Below are 26,839 nucleotides of genomic sequence, written 5' to 3' on the forward strand. Positions count from 1 at the left end.
TTGACAAGGTTTTGACCATATGTCCTGATATCACTATACATCGTTAGATATCACTTTTCAGTTTATAATGCTTCCATGAAGCACCTTGGGGTGTTTGTTGTATTACAGGTGCTATCTAAATGTAAGACGCTGTTGTTGGAAAATTGAAAAAGACTCTAGTCATTGTGTTACTTGATTGGATAAATTATAAATCACAAAGTCCAAGGCCTGTTAATGTCAGTAGCTTTGAGGTGGACATGAATTAGTGGGGATGTGGTTTTAAATGGGTGCCCCCCATTCCTTCTCTGTCTCCCCAGCCTATAAGAGCTCCATATATTTTTATAGCTCTTGAAGACCTAAAGCTCAGGCAGCTCTGCTACAAAGCCTGTCCTGGTGTGATAGTGACTTGAACGCCAAAAAGGTCCTGCTGGGGCAAGAACAAGTGACATAGTTGGGGCATATTATGGGGCATGTTGGGGCATAAGAACTAGGAGCAGGAGCTCCATCTGGTCCCTGGAGCCTGTGCCACCATCCAATAAAATCATGGTTGATCTTTTCATGGACTCAGCTCCACTTACCCACTCACTGACCATAACCCTTAATTACATTACTGTCCAATTTATCTATCTTTGTCTTAAAAACATTTAATGAGGTAGCCTCAACTGCTTCACTGGGCAAGGAATTCCATAGATTCACAACTCTTTGGGTGAGGAATTTCCTCCGCAACTCAGTCCTAACTCTGCTCCCCCTGCCATGCCGCCTAGTTCTAGTTTCACCTGCCAATGGAAACAATCTCCCCGCTTCTATCTTATCTATTCCCTTCGTAATCTTATATGTTTCTGTAAGATTTCCCCTCATTCTTCTGAACTGAGTATAGTCCTTGTCTACTCAGTCTCTCCTCATAAATCAAACATATCATTACTCAAAGCAAAGGATTTTACACTGATGATCAGAACTTGTAAACAGTTCCCAGCAGAAAATTTCAAGTAACCCGGAATGCTTGTCTTAATGCCAGATTCTTAATTGGTAAAAGAAAAACACACATGGTTAAGCAGCATTGGCGGCAGCTAAGTGGAAGGCAGATTGCTTCCCTTGTGTTTGATTGTTACTGTGAGCAAAAGAGCACTATTCATGAAAAACAGAAGTTTGGTAATGTCTCTTCTGTTGGGCCAATATTTTTCTCAGGCCAGTCAGGCTGAGTTCTCAAATGGCTTGTGTGGATCAAGGATGCAGTTTTTTGCAGGGTCACAGCAGGAAAAATCTTTGATTGAAATTTTAAACAACTGCACCTTATCGCACCCAAGCTTCTTTATTGTTACTGGTGCCCCTAACTTTGCTCTTCAGCTTTAAAGGAAGCAAAGGCAAAGTGATGGCCTAGTGACATTATCACTAGACTATTAGGCCAGAAACTCACTAATGTTCTGGGGACCTGGGTTTGAATCCCTCCACAGCAGATGGTGGAATTTGAATTCGATTAAAAAATATCTGGAACTAAGAATCTACTGATGACCATGGAACCATTGCTGATGCTCAAAGAAACCCATCTGGTTCACTAACGTCCTTTTAGGGAAGGAAATCCGTCCTTACCTGATTTGGCCTCCATGTGACTCCAGAGCCTCAGCAATGAGGTTGACTCTCAGCTGCCCTCTGGAATAGCCTAGCAAGCTACTCAGTTCAAGGGGGACTTGGGATGGGCAATAAAAGCTGACCAGCCTATGATGCCCATGGCCCATGGATGAATAAAGGAAACATTACTTCTGATGGAATGTAAAATTTGACAAATGTTCCTTTTCACTTGGTCTCACTTTTTAGGATCTATGGTGATGATGCTGATTTAGTGATGCTTTTGTCACTAGATATCTTACAACTCCGAACAAGGCCATTTGGCCCATCATATTTGTATGGATTCTTTGAAATAGTATGTAACCTTTCCCCATAGCCCTGCAAATCTTCTGCCCTGCGAGGATTTATCCAATTAACTTCTGAATCGCACTTGAATAAACAGTTGACTCTTCCAATTAACTTCCTTTTCGTCCACACAGACATGAATGAACACAGTTCTCGAAGCCACAGCATCTTCCTCATTAACATTAAACAGGAGAACATAGAAACGGAGAAGAAACTCAGCGGTAAACTGTACCTCGTAGATTTAGCTGGCAGTGAGAAGGTGAAGATAACTGTTTTGGATGTTTAATCATAGTGCAGTGATTTTAGTTTAACCATTAACTATGAAGGGAAATCAAAGCTGCATCACCCCCCTGTCCCATTTAGTTTATTGAAATTAATGGTATTTTGTAAGGTGTGCTCAAAAATGTTTTTGTTGATGGTGGGATATGGCTGGTCTAAAATTAAAGCATGCCAAGCAGAAAGGAAAGCAGTCACTCTGCCCTGTACTTGTAGCAATTTGTCTGGCTGGCTTGATAAGTGGAGTAAGTCATCCACTTTCATGAGTGCTTGTAAATACGCTGTATAAAAAAAGTAGACTGCATTTGGATACCTTTGAACTTGTATAATGTTTGAAATGATACTTGAAACATGTACAGCTGATGTGCTGAGTGTAATTTTACAAGATGCCGCACAGTATCAGAGACCCAGGTTCAATTCCAGTCTTGGGTCACTGTCTGTGTGGCATCTGCACGTTCCCCCTGTGGTTGCGTGTGTTTCCTCCGGAAGCTCCGGTTTCCTCCCACAGTCCAAAGATGTGCAGGTTAGATGGAGTGGCCATGCACAATTGTCCCTTTGTGTCCAGAGATGTGTAAGTTAGATGGATTAGCCATGGGAAATGTGTGGGGTTATGGAGATAGTGTATCTTACCCAGGCCCTCTCTCCCACCCTATCAGACATTTGGTGCAGACTCGATGGGTCAGATGGCCTCTTCTGCACTGTAGGGATTTTATGATTCTGGGGATCCCTTTACTATAAAGGATGCCACAGTGGATCATTCTCCACCCCTGTTTTCGGCAAGCTGAAAAGCTGGTGGGAGCAGAGATTCCAATGAGAATCCCCAAATTGCTTTTATGCTGGCAGGATTTCCCTTTCCCATTTTCCCTGGCCCCTGGCAATGATGTAATGGGATTCCCGCCATGAAAATTCAAGAACCTCACTACCATACATTTAAGTATCATCCCCACTATAGTTTTCTCACACGTTTGGAGCTCCCCCTTGCTGGCATGACATTACATTGATGAGGTTTACAATAACTTTTGATATGTACAGCCCCCTGGCGGAGATGATCAGACTTGGGCAGTATCCCAGTTTTGGGAGGACGGTGGTTTGCGATGGTGAGGGTATTCTCTATTTTGGCCACAATTTTCCAGCTGTTCGCACCAGCAGTATTTCTGGTCCCGGTGGTGGCGCACTCCCTTGCTGTGTGTATCTTGGCAGCATAGGGCGGCTTCCATAAGAATTCCTATTGACAGTGGCGGAATCAGAGAATCTCATCACCAGCGAATGGAAGGTTGTTTCCAGCTACTGTGATTAAATGCTGAGGGGAGACCAGAGAATCTGGCCCATCATTCTTGTTTAGATTGGGAAACTCTTTAAAAAGGGCACTCCAATCAATTGCCGCCTCAGCTTGACCTCCAAGATCATTTTCGATGAATTATCAAAAAATATGGTGGGAAGAGCCAGCTGCGCAGCTGGCGGGTTACACACTGCTTCTCCGGCCTGAGTTAACACTTGGTCAAAAAATAATAAAACTCTGCCCAACATCTCTTTTTTTTTCTGGGAACTTCTAAATCTTCAGTGGTGACTTGTCACTTTTTAACAAAAGTAAGTTGTGAGTCCAGTAGCTTTAAAACTTTGATTTTACTTCTCATATCATCAACTGAAAACTCTAGGCTGGAATTCTCTGGCTTCATACGTCCCATTACCACTGCCAGGGAGAAGGGAGAATTTGGTGCTCAGCCAAATCTCCATTCACAGAAGCAGGATCAGAGCGTCCCAGCCTCGGGCGAGGTTGAGAATTCTAGCCCTAGTTTATAACCTCGTGCTCCATAGAATCACAGCAAACCTACAGTGCAGAAAGAGGCCATTTGGCCCATCGAGTCTGCACTGACCATAATCCCACCCAGGCCCTATCCCCACATCCCTGCATATTTTACCCCGCTAATCCCTCTAACCTACACATCCTGGGATGCTAAGGAGCAATTTAGCTTGGCCAATCAACCTAACCTGCACATCCCTGGACAATGGGAGGAAACTGGAGCACCCGGGGGAAACCTCCACGCAGACGTGGAGGAGAACATGCAAACTCCGCGCATTCTCGATAGTTTTCCTTTGCGAAAATCCTGGGATTGTTTCAAATTGGGGTCAAAACCAATCAAGCTTCAACTTATTGACAGTAAACCCTTCGAGGTTGCAAATTAGGCTTCAATCAGTTACTTTGATTTTATTCAAACCATTTTCAGTCCCAATGATGTGAATTGTCTTATGATCGTTTGTTTTAGAGAAATGGTAAAGCTGTACTGGATAACTGGAAAGAGTTAATGAAAATAAGCAGAATATCCTTTGAGTTTAAAGAAAAATAATGTTGAGGTTTGTCTCGACAAGCTATGAAACAATCACTTTGATATTTACATGCAAGAAAGATGTAAGCCAGCCAGTTCGAGCATCATCATGTCAAACTGTCTGTTTGTATCTCTCACCGTAGGTCAGCAAAACTGGAGCTGAAGGAGCTGTCCTTGATGAGGCTAAAAATATCAATAAGTCCCTTTCTGCTCTGGGGAATGTGATTTCTGCTCTGGCTGAGGGAACGGTGAGTCTTCTCAATACAATATTCTAATTCATAGAAATTCCCATTTGCCTTGTATTTATCCCAGGCTAATAGTTAACAACATCACATTTGAATAATACTATCTGATTAGTAAGGAAGAACTGATGCCACAATAACGTGATGGATAATTGACCTGAATCTTGCATACTGTCAAGGGAGAACTGATTATTAAGATATAAGAGCAGAATTAGGCCATTCATCCCATTAAGTCTGCTCTGCCATTCAATCTTGGCTGATATAATTCTTATCCACATTCCCTTGCCATCTCCCCATAACCCTTGATCCCCTTATTGATCAAGAACCTATCTATCTCTGTCTTAAAGACACTCCATGACTTGGCCTCCACAGCCCTCTATGGCAATGAGTTCCACAGATTTACCACTCCCTGTCTGAAGAAATTCCTCCTCATCTCAGTTTTAAAGGAACGTCCCTTCACTCTGAAGTTGTGCCCTCAATTCTGGTCTCTCCCACTCATGGAAACATCCTCTCCGTGTCCACTCTATCTAGCCCTCTCAGTAACCTGTAAGTTTCAATTAGTTCCCCCCTCATCCTTCTAAACTCCATCGAATATAAACTCAGACCCCTCAACTGCTCCTCATATGACAAACATTTCATTCCTGGGATAATTCTTGTGAACCTCCTCTGGACCCCCTCAAGTCCATCACACACTTCTTTAGGTATGGGGCCCAAAGCTGCGCACAATATTCCAAATGGGATCTGAGCAGAGCCTTATACAGCTTCAGCAGTAAATCTGTGCTCTTGTAGTATAGCACTCTAGAAATGAAAACTAACATTGAATTTGCCTTCCTAACTACCAACTGAACCTGTATCAACCAAGTTAAATGGGTTACACAAAATGTTTTGACCTTGTAATTGAAAACGTTAATTAATATATTATCACATACTGTATTTATCAAAGTAGCTCTATAAACTGGGCTGATCATTTGATTAATATACTGGCCAATTGATTGATCATAATTGGCTTAAGTATCAAGTTTTTATCAGTCCATAAAATATAGGAACAATTTTATGTGGTTGCACATCTGTCTTGGAAGATTGTGAATGTAAATGAGTCCAACAATAAAGCTGTAACCCTGTTCCTGTTGCTATGAAATGATGCCTCCAGTGTGTTGCTTGCCTTTATATTTGCTGAAGAGATGACTCAAGGCTGTTGTGTGTTTGCTTGTCTGTGGTTGTCAATTATGTGTGTTAATAGAAAAGATGTTCTCAGCTGGGCTGATCTCAGGGAAACCAGTATTAGCCTGGCCACCGTATGCTATTTGAAGAGATTTTAGACAATAAAGCATACTCTGCACTTAACATGGGGTTTTAATAGGTTTCATAGATTTATGTTGCAATATAAATCAGAAAGGAATGGTCTGACAATGAAAGCTAACTGTGAGCGAGCCAATAACATTGTAACTGGAATCCTAGGGAGTGTTTTCTTCATCTGATGTAATGGTTGGAGTCGTAACGTAATGTAGTGGTAAAGAAGGATTGTGTTTTAAGAAAATATTACAGTGAAGGATATCTTATAATTCTTCATTTAGCTCAGTTAATTTCCATTACATTTTGTAACAAAAAGTGTACAAAAGTATCATTGTTTTAGATTTGTTAATTCTGTTATTATGTAAATTGTTATATTTGGGGAGTTTCTTTCATCGATAAATTTGAACCTAATTTATTCATTCCTTTGTACAACTAGAATCCTCTTCAATGTCTATTTCGAAGTGAATTGAATCATGTTTGTTTGCTGCCATTCAAAAGATGCTCTTCTATCTCTGTTCACTATTCTAGTTTCCACAGAAGGTGTAGTTTCATGGCCACCAGCATTTCGATAACCAAAATACTGTGGATGCTGGAAATCTGAAATCCCTGCAAGTTTCCCTCCAAGCCAGTCACCATCCTGACTTGGAAATGTTGTGGGATCAAAATACTGGAATTCCCTCCCTAATGGCATTGTGGGTCAACCCACATCACGTGGACTGCAGCGTTTCAAGAACACAGCTCACCACCGCCTTCTCGAGAACAATTAGGGATGGGCAATAGATGCTGGCCTGGCCAGCGTCGCTCATGTCCTGTGATTAATAAAATGAAAACAAAAATGCAGGAAATGCTCAGCGGTCAGACTACATCTGTGCAAGAAGAAACAGTGTTAACATTTCAGATCGATGACCTTCCGTTAGAACTTCTGAAGAACGGTCACAGACCTGATATGCAATGCGCCTGTGGGAAAGACTGATAGAACAATATCTGTGGGCACTTTCAGATGTCAAATTGTAAATGTATTTCGAGATCTCAGTATTAGGTTGGAATCAGGTCAAGTCTTTAAATATGAAGAAGGCCGTCCCTTCCCCCCCTCCTCCCCCCACCCTCTCCCCTCCAGCAAGTCAAACACGTCAGAAAAGTCCTGAGTTCATCAACCTGAAACCTTGGGCTGGATTTTACATCTTGCTAATCTTGACTGCCACCTTCCTGCACATGTGAAAAGTCCGGCGAGATGACGTCAGGTCGCAAACCAGATGTCAAAACATAGATTCCCATAATACCATAGGTGGCTGGAAGCCAAGTGGGCAGACTGTCCGCCACTTTGAAATAAATCATTAACTCTATTTTCCAACCTCAGGAAGATGACATGGGGAGGCGGTGGCGTGGTGGTATTGTCATTGGGCTAGTAATTCAGAGACCCAAAGTAATGCTCCTGGGGAACCCAGGTTCAAATCCCACCATGGCAGATGGTGAAATTTGAATTCAGTAAAAAAATTGGTAATTGTTGTAGAAACCCATCTGTTCACTAATGTCTGGAGACTGGAACTCTGCTGTCCTTACCTTGGCTGGCCCACACATAATTCTTAAAATTGCCCTTTGAAGCACACTCAGTTCAAAGGAAGTTAAAGATGGGCAATAAATACTGAGCCAGCCAGCAATGCACCGATTTCCCCGGATGAATAATAAAAAGCTTCAAATCCTGCGTCTAACTCCAAGTCATATGATAATTCTCTGCATAAAGTTTTGTAAACAAATGCTTGATAAGCTTCCAAGTGATTGGAATATAGTCTTTTCTGCTTCTTCCATTTCATTCTTGCCTTGTACCTGAAAGAAAAATATTACATTTAGGCTTTTAACAAAAAAATTAAGTAACATATTTGAGATGTTAAAATATTAACGTAATTCCACAAGATCAAAACTGCCAACAGTCAATTAACAATTGAGTACGTTAATATATAGCAATTTTAATTCACTTGCCTTACACGTCACCTATTACAAAAGAGGAAAATTCCGTAGGGCAAGAGGAAAAGGTTGGGGAGAGAGATTAAGTATTTACAGACATGATAGGCTAAGTAGCCTTTTCATCCTGTACCATATCAGTCTATGATTGTATGAATATATTTCCTTTTATTTGCAGAAAACACACGTTCCATACCGTGACAGTAAAATGACCCGAATTCTACAGGATTCGCTTGGTGGGAATTGTCGCACGACCATCATTATCTGTTGCTCACCCTCCAGTTTTAACGATGCTGAATCAAAAACCACTCTTATGTTTGGCCAGAGGTAAGAGTCTCGTCCAAACTGGCTTACAGTGCTCTGAATAAATTCACAAGACAGTGGCAACTAATTAACTGTGATCCTGGGGTGATATGTGAAGAATGTCTTTACTAAATTTTTGGCAGCGTCATTAAAAATAGTTAGACTGGCTGTTTTGTGAATTAAACTGTTTATTTAAAAAGATTCAGAACTCCATATCGAGATTCCACTTGATTTGTGGGTTTCTGAGCCATGAGATAATTAGATAAGCATTCAGAATTCATAGTCACATTGTCTTGTTAGGAGGGAACAGATTTTTGATGGGAATATTGACTATGCAATGTTTCTAATCGATCTCAAAGGTTTTAGCAGCAAAGTTAATTAAATACTTGGATCAGTCTGGAGGGTATTTGACCAATAGTTAAAACGTGGCACAGTAGTTAGCACTGCTCCAGCACCAAGGACCTGGGTTCAATTCCAGCTTTGGGTTACTGATGGTGTGGAGTTTGTACATTCTCCCAGTGTCTGTGTGATTTTCCTCCGGTTGCTCCAGTTTCCTCCCACACTCCAAAGATGTGTAGGTAGGTTGACTGGCCATGCTAAATTGCCCCTTAGTGTCAGGGGGATTAGCTGGTTAAATAGGTTATGGGATTGGGGCTGGATGGGATTGTTGTCGGTGCAGGCTTCATGGGCCAAATGATCTCCTTCTGCACTGTAGGGATTCTGTGAAATGTTCTGACTTTACACAGATCAGTGCACGGTCATATTTAAAACATATTGGGTGGGATTCTCTGGCCGTTCACGCCGGCGGGATTCTCTAGTCCAGCCGACAATGCACCCCTGCCTGCAGTTTCCCTGGTGGTGTGGGATGGCTTCAATGGGAAATCCCATTGACAGCGGCGGGACCAGAGAATCTCGCCACTGGTGAAGGGCACGGAGCCTCCTGCTGCTGAGAAACACACTGCTGGGAGGCTGGAGAATTGTCAGGAATTGAACTCATCCTAACTTCAAAAGCAACAATGCATTAGAGGGGATTTCGATAACAGTCAATATTTGGAGCTCTTAGTCATCAAGAGGAGCTGAGCATATTTCTAGTGTATAAATTAGATTGAGGAAGCATCATCCAAGCTAAGAACAGCCAAATGCACTTGGTAAAGGCAAACTGTATTAGACAAATCTTTTTCTTAACAAGAGGCTGGTTGGATGGATAAAGGGAATGCAAATGATCATGGTCTCAGTTAATATGACTCCTTGCTGGAGGGAATTTCTAATGCCTGATCTGTAAACATAAAGCTCCTTACTCTGCACTCCATCCTACAGCAATATTGATCAGTTACTATCTGTCCTGGCTTCCCACTTGCAAGTTCACAACTCATTGTTAATGTCATTGACTTTTGCATCTTATTGGCTGGAGAATTAAGCAAGTATTAATTTGCAAATTTGAAAAGGTCAATTGAAAGTTGTAAGATCCTATCTTATAACCAGCCTTGTACTGTTTGCAAATTCCCAAAATAACATTTGGGGCCATATTTTCCCCTTTGGATATGGGATGGTGTTGGCAGTGCCCTCCTTAAAGGTTAAGGTTTAAAATTTATTTATTAGTGTCACATTAACACTGCAAGGAAGTTACTGTGACAATACCACACTGTCACCATACTCTGGTGCCTGTTCAGGTACACTGAAGGAAAATTGAGCATGGCCAGTGCACCCACCTAGCACGTCTTTCGGACTGTGGGGAGAAACCAGAACACCTGAAGGAATCCCATGCAGACATAGGGGAGAACATGCAAACTCTGCACAGAGAGTGACCCAAGCTAGGGATCGAACACAGGTTCTTAATGATGTGAGGCAGCAGTACTAACTACTATGCCACCATGTCGCCTGTATTACCATGCCGCCAGTAAGCAGGAGAGAGGTGCAAACGGAAGTGGGCAGGTGCTGAGACATCAGCCCAGCTCTATAGGTGTGTGAGACCCTCTAATCCTCAATCATTTTCCCTCATGCCCCTCTACATCTTCCCATAAATTGGTATGCACCTGCATGCTCTCATAATCTCCCATGCCCTTCCATATCCACGCTCACTCCTTCAGCCCATCTTGCCCATTCGCCCACCCACATACCACGCTCACCCCATTCTCACTGACACATTCTGCGTATCCCTTCATTCATTTCCAATGCACACTCATCCGGCATTGACGATGTGCAGTATTCCTGAGACCTATAATCGCAGTGTGAAGTCTTTGAGACGCTCATGAAACTGACAAGATAAGCAAACACTGATTCAAAAACCGCTCCAAAAAAAACATAATCCTCTTAAGTGGTCATAAAACTGTCAAGATGACAAACCTACAGTCCCCTTGACAGCTGCATTTATTAGTGGGGTTTGGCATTCAGTCAAGCATTCACAATAGGTTTATATTGTACAGCTGTATAAACAAAGCCTCCAGAAGTGATGTTGTGATTCCCATAGAAACTGAACATTTTAAAAAAGAAAATGAAATTTCCGGTGGACAGATATGGAAAGTGGTGGGGAGGAATCAGGATATTGAATTCAATGATTAACCATGATCAAAATGAATAGTGGAGCAGGCTCGAAGGGCCAAATTGCCTACTCTTGCTTCTAGTTTCTATGTTTCATCAGGAAGACTCCATGTTTGTTTACAGTAAGATTACTTCACATGTACACTCATGTCAGCAAAATTAAGAGGCTATTGGCTTTTGCCAAGACGATCAATATGCAATTCCTTATAAGGATGTAAGTTAATTTGAGAAGAAATGAGTTTTCTTTGCCTATTGATTTGTTTTCATTGAAGCAAGGTGATCGCTACCAATGCAGTAAATTTCCCTTTCTAAATAATTGCTTCAAATAGAGCTAAGACCATCAAGAATACTGCATCTGTCAACCTGGAGTTGACGGCAGAGGAATGGAAGAAGAAATACGAGAAGGAAAAAGAGAAAAATAAGTCCTTGAAGAATGCTCTTCAGCGTCTGGAGATGGAACTAAACAGATGGCGAAATGGTAAAACTCATCAATCTGACACTGCTAACCATTCAGTGAGGTTTAATAGATGGGGAATCAGAGACCAAGTATGGAATTCGCTATGGGAGGACTTCACCAATTTCCTGAAAGTTGCTGCTTAACGTCCCCTTCAGTCCATGGAATATTGCAATGCATGATTAAAACTTTAATGTCCTATTGTTCAAACAAAACCGATTCCATAGAATTGTTTTCTAATGGTACTTAGTTATCTTGCTTTTTATCACAGAGTGAATCCCATAACAAGAGAATAATTGTGTGTACAATTAGTTCAAAATAATGGGATTCTTTTAATTTTTCCATTAATGGCACTTGTTGTCAGATAATGGGGCGGCATGGTGGCACAGCGCTAGGGACCTGGGTTCAATTGCCAGCTTGGGTCACTGTCTGTCTGGAGCTTGCACATTCTCCCAATGTCCGTAGATTTCCTCTGGGTACTCTGGTTTCCTCCCCCAGTCCAAAGATGTGCAGGTTAGGTTGATTGACCATGCTAAATTGACCCCTAGTGTCGGGGAACTAGCTAGGGTAAATGCATGGGGTTATGGGGATAGGGACTGGGTGGGATAATGGTTGGTACAGACATGATGGGCTGAATGGCCTCCTCCTGTACTGTAGGATTCTATGATAATCCAGTGAAATCAATACTGAATTTTGATGCATTTGGTGATTCGTGTATGAGATGTGTTATTTTAAGGACTGCCTTCTGGCTTTTGGCAATCTTATTTTATAAATATGTCCTTGATCCCAGCAGTATAATCCAAAATTCCAAATCATTTCCTTTGTACTGCAGTGCAGGATGCACTGCAACGTTCCTTCAACAGAACCTTCCAAGCTGGTGTGAAACCTCATAACACCTAGAAGGACAAGGACAGCAGATGCACGGGAACACAATCCAAGCTCCCCTCCAAGCTACTCATCATATTGGCTTAGGGTCAGATTGCTATTCCTTAACCGTCGCTGGGTCAAAATCCTGGGACTCACTCCCGAGCAGCACTATGGGTGTAGCCAGTCAAGAAGATGACTCGCTACCAATCATGGGTGGGGGGTGGACAGGCAGAAAAGTGGAGTTAAGGTCACAGTCAGATCAGCCATGATCTTATTAAATAGAGGAATGGGTCTGAGGTGCCAAATGGCCCACTCCTGCTCCTTACTCTTATGTTCTTGCGACACATCCTCAAGGTCAAATAGAGATGCACGATAAATGCTGATCTTGGGGGATAGTCACTTGGATAGCGACAGTCCCATCCCTTCAGCAGTAAAATAACTCTTGGCTTCTGAGTACTTGCATGGAAGTGAATCTGATGTGCTTTTGTGAAGGGGCGCACAGATATCTAACAACATTGAAATGTCCACAGTCATCCATGTATACCTGACACAGCTCCCAGTGAAGCTTGCTTATCCTGAAGCTCCCTTGGATCCAACACAGTTCAATTCCTTAATGAGAATTGGCCTGGAATTCTTTAGGACCTTTTATCCTTGTGTAATAAATTTTGATGAACAAAACTTATGGGATTGCATTAACCCTGCGGTAAAGAGTTTTTGTGTGGTTAATTAAGGTTAGGATTGTATGAAGCTGAAAGTTTTCTTTCTGAAAGATGAACCACATTTTGTTCGACAAACCTGCTGTCGAGACTTTGAATGATCTCAGTATGTCATGCTACAGATTGTTACAAGCAACTTTTGCATGACCCTATTATCTAATTGGGATTTTTATCAATGCGGTCTTGCCAAACTGTTACCAAAGCAAGTGAAATTAAATTATTTTTCCCATTTGTTTCACTTCAGCTGATAATGCAAAATGAATGTCACTCCATGGTCTTTTGCATCACAATTTAATTTTCTTTTTGCATGAGCAATTCAGCTTGCAAAGTGATGAATCCCCCTCCTAATAATTAATTTTCAAGTCTTAATTATAGAAATTAGTTGTCTGCCGGGAAATAATAATGAATTCTTTGACTGTGTAATGAAATGAGATTCTTATTGGATGAATGGATATACATTGCGAACTGGCGATTAATCAAAGTCCAGTCTAACTGGTATCAAATACCTGGGGGCAAGATTCTCCAGCTTCCCTCCTGCTGGCGGGAGGTGGCACATTGTTTGCTAGTGCCGGGATTCTCTGGTCCTGCCGCTGTAGTGGGAATTTCCATTGACATCACCCCATGCCGGCAGCGACTGGAGAATCCCACTGGGCGTGAACGGCCAGAGAATTCCAGCCCTGGTCTTTAGGATCAAGTTGGCACCAAGATAACACATCTGGTGAGTTGGAACCAGAGCCAAATAACTCTTTGTAGCAGATTTGGTAACCCGGTGCAAGCGCCAGGGAGGTCTGTCGTTTCCCCAAGGCATCATTTCTAATTTGCTAGTTCGAACGTATTAATAGAACTTGGAGTGGCAGGCCTGTGACTAAGGGTTAGGATTCTTCCTACTCCACTCTGAATGACTCCCAATGGACACCCTGCCGTCTCTTCATTTGAGTTCACAGAAAAAAGACAGTTCCCGTAAATGAAACATGATATTTTTGATGAGATCTGGGGAATTGTATGACACCAGGACTCAGAGTTCTCCTTTCACTGTGATGTTTAACACCTCTTGTACATTAAATTCTCTGTCCCAGTGAAAGGTACAGTTGGTATTCAATTCTGAATTACCTTGTGGTTCCAGTGTAATTTTACATGTGAAAATTGATGTACGCTATTGAACTCCTTCCCCAAGCTATACTTCACCCAGTTACATCCAGTGATAAAATAATCCTCACTTAGCTTGTGGAGTTTGGGAGATAGAAAAAACTGTTTCTTGCACATAGGGTGGGATTTTCCAGCTCTCCCCGCCAGCTGGATCTTCTGGTCCCGCCAAATGCAATCCATCCCCTGCTAATGGCAGGTTCCCCAGTGGTGGGGCGCACGAGCCATGCAAAACTCCATAGAAGGTCTCGCTGATGGCCAGTGACAAACTGCTTCTGCCGTTGAAAACATGCTGCCTAAGGGACTAGAGAATCCCATCCCGGGGCTGGAATTTTACCATCCCAGGAGGGGGCAGACAATGGAAATGTCCATTGATCCTGGGCAGGATTTTAAGGTTTTGGGGATGAGTGAGGCCATAAAATCCCACCTATAATTTTTTGCAGCTATTCTTCAATTGACAAGGAAATGTCTCCATGCTGAACAAATCAATGCCTTTCTGACACGCCATCTAGAATATTTAAGAATCACAGGTTGCAAATTTGAAACAAAACTATCTTTTAAATATTTAATTTTTGAAACATCTGTATTTGGATTAGTTTGAAAAAAGATTACTGTTTGAATCCTAAGATAAGCACGATCAGTGGATTGGCAATGCTGAACTGCCCCTTAGTGTCAAAGGGGAATTATTATTTATCAAAGATGTGCAGGTTAGGGGAATTAGTGGTTTAAATGTGTGGGGTTACGGAGGGTAAGATGTTCTGTTGGAGAGTCGGTGAAAACCCGATGGGCCAAATGGCCTCCTTCTGCACCGGAGGGAAGCTGTGATCCTGTGAGTTTGTTTGGAGCTGATATTGCACAATGAGTGCTGGGTCTGGCGAGAAAAGCCCGTGTCAAACTCGCCAGCTTCACAGCTGCTTCTTCTCATCCGATTTAACAGCATTCTGCAATTTCAGAGTGCTGGCGAGGGTCTCACAGCCAACTGGTGGGGCAGGGCTTAAACACACCGGCAAAGCTGGCACTCTGAGAGCGATAGCACTGCTGCCTCACAGTGCCAGGGTTCGAATCCCAGCTTGGGTCCATGTCTGTGTGGAGTTTGCACATTCTCCCCGTGTCTGTGTGGGTTTCCTCTGGGTGCTCCGGTTTCCTCCCATGTTCTGAAAGAAGTACTGGTTAGGTGCATTTGACCCGAACAGGTGTTGGAGTGTGGCAACTAGGGGAATTTCACAGTAACTTCATTGAAATGTTAATGTAAACCTTGTGATTAATAAATAAACTTTCTACTCTTTTTAAAAGGCACCCCAATCTCCAAGTTAACCTTAAGCCAGCAACCCCCCCCCTCCAAACTTCCCACCAACTCCCCCACACCCCCGCCCATCATCATGGACATGCCTTTCCCATGGAGATCAGGATCTCCTCATGGAAATCAGGGACAATACCCCCCCTTCATGAAGATCAGGTCCCCCCCCCCTCTCCTCCCCCACCAGTGGGGTAAAAAAGGAGCACCCAAAAATCCTCACCATGCATTAGGGTAACCCCACCAATGGAGGATGATTACTCCGCCCCCGCCAAAGCCCCCTTAACACTGCGCCCTTCATGTGCTCCCTTGGCATTGCTCCTTTCATACGCCCCCTTAGGACTGCCAGGGTACCAGAGGGCAATACCCAGTCTTGTCCTTCAACCCTCAGGCCTCCTGGTCCCTCCAAGCTCTCACCATTTCTAAAAGTATTCAACTTCAAAGGCAATTAAATATGATCGTTAGACAGTAGGACCAATGATTATGGAGTCAAATGAAAATGAAAAATTATTATTATCAATTTATTGGTTATTGAAAAGTGGTGATAAATATCAATAGCCGTAGCCAACCTTGAAATATTACAAAGGTTTCTGAATTCAGGTTTGAATTTAATTTATGCATTAAATACAAGATCAGGTTTATTAATGAAAAGAATAATCTTAAGTGGACAAACATCCTAACTAGCCTACAATAAACTGAAGGGTGAAGTGAGAGGTTAAAAAACCTCTTACTCAATCCGTAACCTGAACATTGCAGATTGAGTTGGGCCTAAGATATTCCTATAGAATGCATGGGCATTTCCCCGGTAGACTTGTGCCTTGGCTGTCATGGTTAATAATATCGAAAGATGTTATTATCTTGCAGTCTTTTTGGTTATTCACGTGGTAAAGCTATGGGTGTGAATTTCCAGAGTTCCCCCAGTCTTCCACCGTCCCATGGTGGCATGGTAGCACAGTCGTTAGCATTGCTGCCTCACAGCTCAAGGGACCTGAGTTCAATTCCCGACTTGGGTCACTGTCTATGTGGAGTTTGCACATTTTCCCTGTTCTGCGTGGGTTTCTTCCGGGTGCTCCAGTTTCTGCCCACAGTCCAAATATGTGCAGGTTAGATAGATTGGCCAAGTTAAATTGCCCCTTAGTGTCAGGGGGATTTGCTAAGGTAAATACATGGGGTTAGGGGCTGGGTGGGATTGTGGCTGGTGCAGACTTGATGGGCAGAATGGCCTCCTTTTGCACTTTATGATTCTATGATATCCCATGTGTGGGAGATCTGCCAAAATCATTAGAAAGAGGCAAATGTGTCATTATCCAGAAACAATCAAAATTGAGAAATCCAGTCATTTTCTGCTGGTTTCCATTTAATGTGATAATCAGGCGTCTCCCAAAGGGAGGAGTTGGGATTGAGGAGTATAAGAAAATAGAAGCATATATTATTAGAAAAATGATCATGGTCAATTTGGCAGGTAATAGTGTTATAGGAGTATAATGGGTTGGATCTTCTGATAGCAAAAGCTGTGAATGGTGAATGTCAGTTCAGGATCAAGATGATTTGGATTTTAAATTGAAGTCCAAAAGGAACTTGAGAGAAATAGATTTGTTGCTGACATGGAGCAGGTTGTGATGAAGAACATTGAATGTATTCAAGAGGCAGCTGGATGTAGCACTTGGGGCAAATGGGATCAAAGATTGTGGGGAAAAAGCAGGATTAGGCTATTGAGTTGGATGATCAGCCAAGATAGTAATGAATGGTGTAGCAGGCTGAAAAGGTCAAATGGCCTCCTCCTGCTCCCATCTTCTATGTTTTTATGTAAGAAAGTAAGTGATTATAAGCACAGTCTTCAAGCTCACCCATGTTTATATGCCAAAAGCAGAAGACAAACCAGGTGTAACTTTTACTGGAGCCTCAAAATGGGCAGCACGGTGGCACAGTGGTTAGCACTGCTGCCTCACAGTGCCAGGTACCAGGGTTTGATTCCTGGCTTGGGTGACTGTCCACGTGGAGTTTGCACATTCTCTCCTTGCCTGTGTGGGTGTCCTTCGGGTGCTCCAGTTTTTTTTCCCACAGCCCAAAGATGTGCAAGTTAAATGGATTGGCTAGGCTAAATTGCCCCTTAGTGTCAGGGAAACTAGCTAGGGTAAATGCACGGAGTAATGGGAATAGGGCCTGGGTGGGATTGTGGTTGGTGTAGCCTCGATGGGTCAAATGGCCTCCTTCTGCATTGTAGAGATTTTATGACTGTATGAAAACCTCTTTCAAAACAAAGTATTCGTAATGGAATGACACCAGTGTGGCTAGCAACTCCAAAAGCATAGTCAGAGGTGCCGGTCAGTTTTATTCTTCCCAATATTCATCTGAACTATTCCTTCTTCCTAGCACTTGATGACCTCATTTGGATTGCAGGGAGTAGATGAATCATTTAGAATTTTAAAGGGATGAGACAGATTGACAGCAAATGGCTTCCCTCTGGGATTTCTTGCGAACCTTTTCCTAATCGATGAAAAGATGCCCCTTGTTATTTACTACATCGTAAATTACATGGTATAAAGTTCCTGTCGTTATAAAATAATATAGCTTTGGCTTAGTGTGAACCATGCAGCAGAGGAGACCCTGATCTCTATCTAATAAGGATCAAGTCAGTGTTTTTCAAACTTTCTTTCCAGCAATTCATTTGGTCATCCCTTAATTATGGTGGCTGCTTTGCCAAAGCAGCGGGAAGTATAGACAGAGTCAGTGGATGGGAGGCTGGATTGTGTGATGGATTGGGTTGCATTCACAATCTTTTGTAGTTTCCCGCGGTCTTGGGCAGAGCAGGAGCCATACCAAACTGTGATACAGCCAGAAAGAAGCTTTCTATGGTGTGTCTGTAAAAGTTGGTGAGAGTCGTAGCTGACATGCCAAATTTCCTCAGTCTTCTGAGAAAGTAGAGGCGTTGGTGGGCTTTCTTAACCTCTTAACTTAATTTCCTTAACTATTCTGAACTACATCAATAATGTTGATGTCAGACTTGTGACTAATAAACAAACTTTAAACTTTCTTTACAAAATCTGAACTATAAATAGAACATCTCACCTTTTTTAACAGGATCACAGAAAATCCTGCAATTTTTTTAACAGGATCACAGAAAATTCTGTGTTTTATTTTAAACAGGATCACAGAACATCCCACATTTTGTTTATCAGGGTCAATTTATAGGGCAACAAGAATTTAGCAGTGACTCATTAATATCCTGCGACTCACCCAAGGGTCCTAACCCCCACTTTGAAGCAGCCTCAGCTAAATGATGCAGGTTTGTAACATTTTGCTGTCAGATGTAAATTCTGGATTTCTGGAGAAATTCTAGAAAGCAGCAGGTGCCGATTTGATCAAGGAACAAAGGGAGCGTCAATAATGTACAGCAAGCTTTGATTATTGATAGAGCAGAAAAGGGAATGGATTTATTAGTATTCAAAATGCTACTGAGTAGCAGTGCAACAATTAGACCTTTGTTGGCAAATCTGCAATGTTAACAGTGTATCCTGACTGTATGGCTATTGGATGCAGGCTCCATGTACCAGGAGCGCATCTAGTGGATGAGCACAAAATTACATGTGGCAGCCATTGCTTAGCTGTATCCTCACACCAGCTGCTTGCTTTATCGGGAAAGCTGGTTTTAAGTCCTGCGGTAAATCATCAGAGACCTTTAAATCCACTTTGCTGCAGTGTCCATTAACCATGTTCATTTCCACATGAAATAGAGCAATTACCCATTTATTTCCCAGCGAGCCAACCGTCCGAACGTGTAACGAGAATACAATTAATCCAGTCTTCCCTTTTTTAAATGTCATTGGAGCGTTTTACGTTTGATGATTTTTATTCCGGTCTAACAAACCCGTTTTCACCTTTCTTTCAATTCATTGCTGACCTGTTGGTGGCTCCATGAAATGAGAAATTCTTCCACGTTAATGGGCAGGCTGTGTTGCCATGGAGACCGGTTGCCTTGGTTCCAACTTGCAGTGTCCTTATTCTTCCTGCAGGTGAGTCCGTGCCTGAAGATGAACAAATCGATGCCAAAGACCAAAAGAACTTGGAGCCATGTGACAACCAGACAACCATTGACAATGTTGCTCCAGCACCTAAGATCACAGCGGGGGAGAGGGTGAAGTTAGAGGAAGAGATCAGCAATTTGTACAAGCAGCTGGATGACAAGGTTTGTGTTTAGTGACAGATGGACCTCACCAAACTACACATAATCCCTTATTACCTTATTCCCTCTTGCTTGTCTGTTGTAATAAAAGCTCAGAATTTGCTAGGATGTAACAGCAGGTACTCTGCTATTAATGTGCAACGAACGCAGCATTTTGTGATGAAGAAAGATAGACGTCATGAGCTGCAGATTGCCACATATTGTTAATCCCATTAGCCTTGCAAGAATAGGATCTCACCATCAAACTCCCTGTGGATTTCATTAATTGTGAGTTTTGTGCTGGCCACTACTTCACAGTGTAACAACCCTGATGATTTATGATCCTCATAATTTAGTTTATTCATTCGTGGGACATGGGTCAAACTGGCTGGCCAGCATTTATTGCCCTTCCCTAGTTGACCGAAGGCAGTTATGAGTCAACCACATTGCTGTGGATCAGGAGTCACATAAAGGCCAGACCAAGTAAGGATGGGAGATTTCCTTCCTGAAAGGACATTAGTGAATCAGATGGGTTTTTCCGACAATTGACAATAGTTTCCTGGTCATTAGCAGATTCTTAATTGCAGATTTTTTTTATTGAATTCAAATTCCACCCTGTGCCGTGGCCGGATTTGAACTCCGATCCCCAGAATATTAGCTGAGTTTCTAGATTAATAGTGTAGCGATACCACTAGGCCATCGCTTCCCCTAAAGTGTAAACAGTACTGCATTGTCCATATGGTGTTCTCCCATAATGCAACCTTTTGCTTACACTGGTAGATAGGGGAGCTCATTGCAATCTTCATTTTCAGGTTTTTTTTGTTTTTTACAGCCAGGGCCTTTGTAAGCGCAGCTGACCTTTAAAATTAAGTTAAGCAGCCATTAGTGTTTGATTGATTAGTGCAGTTGCAAGTCTAACATAAAATGACTTGTCTTCTAGATAGTGTTGAAAGCTAAACTGATATGAACATTTTTTAATGTCATATCCCTTACGGTATTCATTGGATCATAGAATCCCTACGGTGCAGAAGGAGGGCATTCAGATAATTGAGTCTGCACCAATTCACCAACAGAGCATCTTACACAGGCCTTATGCTTGTAACCCCACATATATACCTTGTTAAATGCCTTAACTACTCATCTTGGGACACTAAAGAACAGCTTAGCATGGCCAATCCACCTAACCTGCACATTTTTGGACTGTGGGAGGAAACCGGAGCACTTGGAGGAAAGCCATGCAGACATGGGGAGAACATGCAAACTCCACACAGTTACCCAAGGCTGGAATTGAACCCAGAACCTGGTGCTGTGAGGCAGCAGTGCTAGCCATCGTGCCAGGATATTAGGGTATGACACAATTGACTGAAGTTCCTTTTGCTGCTGTTTATTTCAGTTGATTTAGGGATCATGGCTTAGTGGTAATGTCACTAGACTAGCAATCCAGACGCCCAGGGCAATGTCCTGAGAACATGGGTTCAAATCCCACCATGACAGTTGGCAGGATTTAAGTTCAGTTAATAAATATGGAGTTGTAAAGCATCTCTCAGTAATAATGACTGTGCTAATTATAATTGTTTGTCGTTAAAAAAAACCCTATCTGGTTCACTAATGTCCTTTTGGGAAGAAAATCTGCCGTCAAAGACCAAAGAATAGTAAGCAGAGGAACTGGCCCTTCGGCCCACCAAACCTGTACCAGTCACATTGTCCTATTCAGACCAACTGCTTCTATCCTTCTATAGCTCGCCTGTTCATGTGCCTATCCAGATAAGTCTTAAATGTCACTAATGTGTCTGCCTCAACCACCTCACTTGGCAGTGCATTCCAGGCCCCCAGCAATCTCTGTATAAAAAACAATCCCCCATATCTCCACTGAACCTCCCCCCCCCCCCCCCCCCCCCCCGCTTACCCTGAACTCGTGCCCCGTTGTGATTGTCATTTCTGCCCTAGAAAAGAGTTTCTAACTGTTCACCTTATCTATGTCCCTCATAATTTTATAAACTTCTAATGGTCACCCCTCAGCCTCCACCTTCCCAGGGAAAATAATTCCAGTTTATTCAATCACTCCTTTTAGCTATTACCCTCCATGCCAGGCAACAAATCCTCCATGTTCTTCTGGTACTGTGGTGACCAGAATTGTACACGATATTCCAAATGTGGCCTAACCAATGTTTTATATAATTGACATAGTTTGTCAACTTTTACACTCAATGTCCCAGCCATTGAAGGCAAGCATGCCATATGTTTTCTTCACCACCTTTTCCACCTATGCTGCCACTTTTAAGGATCAGCACTCCCAGATCTCTTTGTGTCTGTGCTCCTGATGGTTCTGCCATTTATTTTATAGCTCCCACCTGAATTGGATCTACCAAAATGCATCACCTCACATTTGTCCGGACTAAATTCCATCTACTGTGTCTCTGTCCAATTTTCCAGCCTACTGCTATATCTGTATCTGCATCCTTATGGTCTGGCTTACATGTGACTCCAGAGCCAAAGCAGTGTCCTCTGAAATACCCCAGCAAGCCACTCAGTTTGAGGACAATTTGGAATGGGGGCAACAAATATTGGCCTTGCTGGAAAGAATCCCATGAAAGAATGAAGGGTAAAAGAATGGGCAATCATATTATGAGTGTTATTCTATAAAACAGCAATACGTTGCGTGAAAGCAGTTTACAGGAAAACATCCCTGGAAACCCCTGTTAATCAGGAATTTGGGATGATAACACAATCAGCCATTGAATTTCCCTCCAATTTTTGTTTTGTTCAGGATGAAGAAATTAACCAGCAGAGTCAACTGACTGAGAATCTAAAGCAGCAAATGCTAGACCAAGAGGAGGTGAGCTCTTACAGACAGTAACCAATGTCTGCGTTTGTTTAAACCAAGGCCAAAGAAATGGGCACAAGAGGAGGGGAGGTGTTTTAATGTCTGCAGAGTGTGTGTCAAATGCAGTGAGATCAGATGGAGCACTGTTGGGACGTGTTTGCCCGAGGTGGATTTAAGTGCGAGTTGTCTCTGGGATTGCACCACACGCTCATCTTTCAGTAAAGCGCTTTGAGTCGCTCGTGATTGCCATGTTGGTCCGGCTTAAAACTGATGGGAAAAATGTGTGGCTACTTTCAGCTCTTGGCCTCCACGAGGAGGGACTACGAGAAGATCCAAGAGGAACTGAACCGGCTGCAACTGGAAAACGAAGCTGCGAAGGATGAGGTGAAGGAAGTGCTTCAGGCCTTGGAGGAGCTGGCTGTCAACTATGACCAGAAATCCCAAGAAGTGGAGGACAAGTCGAAAGCCAATGAGCTGCTGACTGACGAACTAGCACAGAAAACGGTAACTGGCGCAGGTTTGCTGTTGATTGATTGGAAGATGAAAGGGAGAGAAGGGAAAACCTTTTTCTAGTCTCAGTGGATGGGGATGTCCATTGCCAAAAGTGACAATTTTCCTTGGGTATTCTCTGAAAATTTTTGCCAGTTATACAATCCAACTTTTAAATGAAAGGAAGGTTCCCAATGCTGAAATTCCTCTGCGTGCATGGCATTCTCAAACTGATATTCAGCACGGAATACTGGCGAGGGTGATAATGCTCAAAAGCATACAGTCATGAGTCTGGCACCAGGAGGCAAAGGGACTGCACTCAAAGCAGCAAAGCCTAGGAATGCAGTCGTAATTGGAGAATCAGTAGTCAAGGGGTCAGACAACCACCTTAAAGGCAGAGGTAGCTAGATTCCTGTTAGGCAAGGGAATTAAAGTTCATCAGGGTAGATAAGACTGTAGAATTAGAAACGCAAACAGCCATGTCCTTAATGAATGACGGAACAGGCTTGAGGGGCCAAATGGCCTATCTCTGCTCCTGAAGAGCTGGCACAAACTGGGTAGAATGTGTGGCCACCTATGTTGTACTACTTCACGATTCTATGAAATATTTTTCTTTGTTTTTAAGGAGTTAGGGTTAGGGTCATGGAGGACTTGTTGCACAATGGCTGGCATCCCTACCCCTGAGCCAGAAGCTCCGGGTTCGAGTCCTACTCCAGGACTTGAAGGCCAAGGAAAATGCATTAGTAATACAGCAAAAGCAGGTTGCGTATCAGCTTGAAAATCTTTCCAAAATATGCCAGTGATTAGAGATTTCTGGTCAGCCATGGTGATGAAAAGTAAAATTGGAGCCTCTATTGTCACTATTCATAGCTCTTGATTACAACATTCATGTAAAAGTGCATGTTGCGGTGGAGGTGCGGTGGGGTGGCTGGGAGTTGGTGGGGCTGGTTGGCTCAGTTGTCTTGACAGATTAGGTTCAATCTCCTATCTATCTGGGATGGATTTGGGACCTGCCTCCTTAACTTGCCCATTGTGAAGACCATGGCGCTGTGGATCCGAACTGTCTTTGGACAGAGAACTCAAAAAAGAAAATTAGAAACTTCGTAAACCAAAATAATAGTCATCCTTCATCTAAGGCCAGAGCTAATTGTTGTTTTAAACATTAATGACAAATGATTTTCTTTCACTTGCAGACTTTCACCTTAGATTTGTTTTTGCAGAATTCATTAGTAGTTGTTCAGAAAGAATTCAACCAACTCCAGGAGCTCAGTAACCACCAGAAGAAGAGGGCAACGGAGATACTGAATATCTTGCTGAAGGATCTGGGAGAAATCGGGGGAATCATTGGCAACAGTGAAGTAAAAATGGTAGGTTCCTGCACGATATTCTTGAGAGCTTGATCTGGGGATGGATTGATGGATGCAGCACCACAGAGGAACAGGGTAGTCTCTGTTCGTTTGCATTGCTTCGTTAGGCACAATTTGCCCCAGAGTGACGTGACCTGTGTAGAAGACTGCAGAGTTCTTGAGCTCAAACTGAGGATGGGATTTTCCAGTCCCGCCTAAGGATGGGACTTTTCTCCATACCTGGGATCAAACCAGTGATCCTTGTCTGCCTCCAATGCTAGTATATATTTTCTTAGGTAAGAGGACCAATACTGTTCACAGTATTCCAGGTGTGGTCTAACTAGTGACTTGTATTATTTTAGGAAGAATTCCCTACATTTATACACCATTCTTTTGAAATAAAGGCTAACATTGCATTTGCCTCCCCAATTACCTGTTGAACTTGCGTGCTAGCTTTTTGTAATTTATGCAAATCCCTCTGAGCTTTCTACAGCTTTTCTCCATTTAAATAATATTCAGCTCCTTTATCCTTCCCACCAAAATGCATAATTTCATATATTCTGACCTTATATTCCATTTGCCAAGTTTTTGCCCACCCACTTAACTTGTCCATATCCCTCTGTCGACTATTTGCATCATTGACACCACCTGCCTTCCCACCTATTTTTGCGTCATGTAAACAAGCTGTCAATGTTAGTGAAATAGGCGGTGTAGTGATTGGTAGATTCTGCTTTTCTCTCCTGGGAACAGGGTTTCAAAGTGACCCTCACATGAGATGAAAGTCTCGTCTTGCAAGGATCCTATGTCAAATGACAATCTAGTTCTTAGTGGATATGGGTAGTTATTGTAAATGGGCAATTTGTCCTGGTGATACACTTAGCTAACTTTTGGATGAGATGTTGAACCGAGGTCCTGTCTGCTCTCTCAAATGGGCATAGAAAAGTTCATGGAATTATCCAGAAGAAAAGCAGGGGGGTTACCTCCATGTTCTGGCTAGTGTTATGCCACAAAAGAAATGGATGATCTGGCCATTATCACATTGCTGTGTGTAGGAGTTTATTGTGTGTAAATTTGCTACAGTTTTTGACATCGCCACAGCGACTACACATCAGGGAGTGAACCGTTGGCTGTAAAACTCTTTTGTGGTGTCTTGTGGCAATGAAAGATATTAAAAATATACAAATCTCTGTTCCTTCTTTCTTTCAATCCATGTTGCCATTCAGTTAATCCCTTATATTACCATTTCTTGGTGTTCTGATTTATAAATTTATCAGTTAGTTTGAACTGATCCGTGCAATTTCTAAAACCTTTTCATATTTGAGAGTAGTGCTTAATTAAATATTGCAACTGGTCAGGTCAATGTTCTGGACTTAGTACAGTACTGTCTAAAAAATTTGTGTGAATAGAAAAGTGGTGCATAGTTGGAAGCTTTATATTTATTAGTACCACAAGTGGGCTTACATTAACACTGCAATGAAGACTGTAGGAGGAAACTGGGACTCATACAGATAGTGACCCAGCTGGGAATCAAACCTGAGTCCCTGGTGCTTTGAGGCAGCAGTGCTAACCATTGGACAACCGTGCCACCACCTAGAGAGAAGAAATACAGGAAGATCTAGGCTAAGTCTTCATAAAAACCTATCTCTAGAAATTAAAACAAGTAGACAGCTTTCCAAACCTCCAGGCCTACAAAATTAGAAATACTATAAATGGAAGCACAGAGGGCTTGGCATTGAGGGTTGGTCAAGACTGGACACCTGCAGTTGTCTCTCGAGGCATAGTTTTGTTACCCCTGCAGAAGGGGCAGTTTGTTCAGGTTGATCTTGGGATATTTTGACAATCAGGATTACATTGTCCTGCATCTCACCATGCTACACTTAGGGAGGGTTTTGTGACGGATTTTTGGAAGTTCAAAATGGAAAAATAATTGCATCTTTTAATATCGTTGGTCCTCACTACGAACCGAGGCACTTCTGTCACTTTCTAGTATCATTAGAGCTAAAATTGGGCAGCACGGTGGCACAGTGATTAGCACTGCTGCCTCACAGTGCCAGGAACCCCAGTTTGATTCCCGGCTTGGGTCACTGTCTATGCGGAGTTTGCACGTTCTCCCCGTGTCTGTGTGGGCTTCCTCCAGGTACTCTGGTCTCCTCTCACAGTCCGAAAGACGTGCTGGTTAGGTGCATTGGCCATGCTAAATTCTCCCTCAGTGTCCCCAGAGTGTGGTGACTAGGGGATTTTTACAGTAACTTCATTTCAATGTTGATGTAAGCCTACTTGAGACAATAATAACAAATAAGTAAAACAAAATTAGCATGACAAAATTAGATTGCTCTATTTCTGGATGCCTGTAGTTAAGCATACATTTAATAGATGGTTGCTTTTCCTCTCCACTTAGTGGAAATTGATTTTCATTGATCCAAATGAAAGAGAACATTTGGCTTTCAAAGGAGTTAACTTGTGTTACATTATTCTGTAAATGGAGTGAAATTATCGTTGATCACATCTTTGCTGTATTGTAAGTAATGCTGCAAAACAGAGAGAACCAGCTGAATGTTTGTGACCATTTCCAGATTAAACGCCATTTGAAGCTCTCATTGAATAAATGCAGCTTCTTGTTCCCTCTGCTGGTTGCATGTGGACAAGACTTGTGTTTGAGGTTCCTGTTGCATTTTTCTCCTGACTGCGTATGGTAAATCTTCCACGTACATAGACCAGTTTG

General features: G+C 42.5%; 1 protein-coding gene across 1 annotated transcript in view; it reads left to right on the top strand.

Moving 5' to 3' along the window:
* The window catches only part of kif5c (kinesin family member 5C), a 158,441-nt gene that overhangs the window by 91,859 nt on the left and 39,743 nt on the right, over window positions 1-26,839 (top strand). Inside the window, exons 8-15 of the mRNA XM_080199394.1 lie at window positions 2,022-2,146; window positions 4,631-4,735; window positions 8,160-8,308; window positions 11,152-11,300; window positions 19,310-19,482; window positions 22,226-22,294; window positions 22,580-22,786; window positions 23,992-24,138. Coding sequence (XP_080055520.1) covers window positions 2,022-2,146; window positions 4,631-4,735; window positions 8,160-8,308; window positions 11,152-11,300; window positions 19,310-19,482; window positions 22,226-22,294; window positions 22,580-22,786; window positions 23,992-24,138 — 1,124 coding nt within the window. The remainder of the gene's footprint in view (window positions 1-2,021; window positions 2,147-4,630; window positions 4,736-8,159; window positions 8,309-11,151; window positions 11,301-19,309; window positions 19,483-22,225; window positions 22,295-22,579; window positions 22,787-23,991; window positions 24,139-26,839) is intronic.

Source organism: Carcharhinus amblyrhynchos, chromosome 11 (genome assembly GCF_965287045.1).
Source record: "Carcharhinus amblyrhynchos chromosome 11, sCarAmb.v2.hapA, whole genome shotgun sequence".
In the NCBI taxonomy this organism is placed as follows: Eukaryota; Metazoa; Chordata; class Chondrichthyes; order Carcharhiniformes; family Carcharhinidae; genus Carcharhinus; species Carcharhinus amblyrhynchos.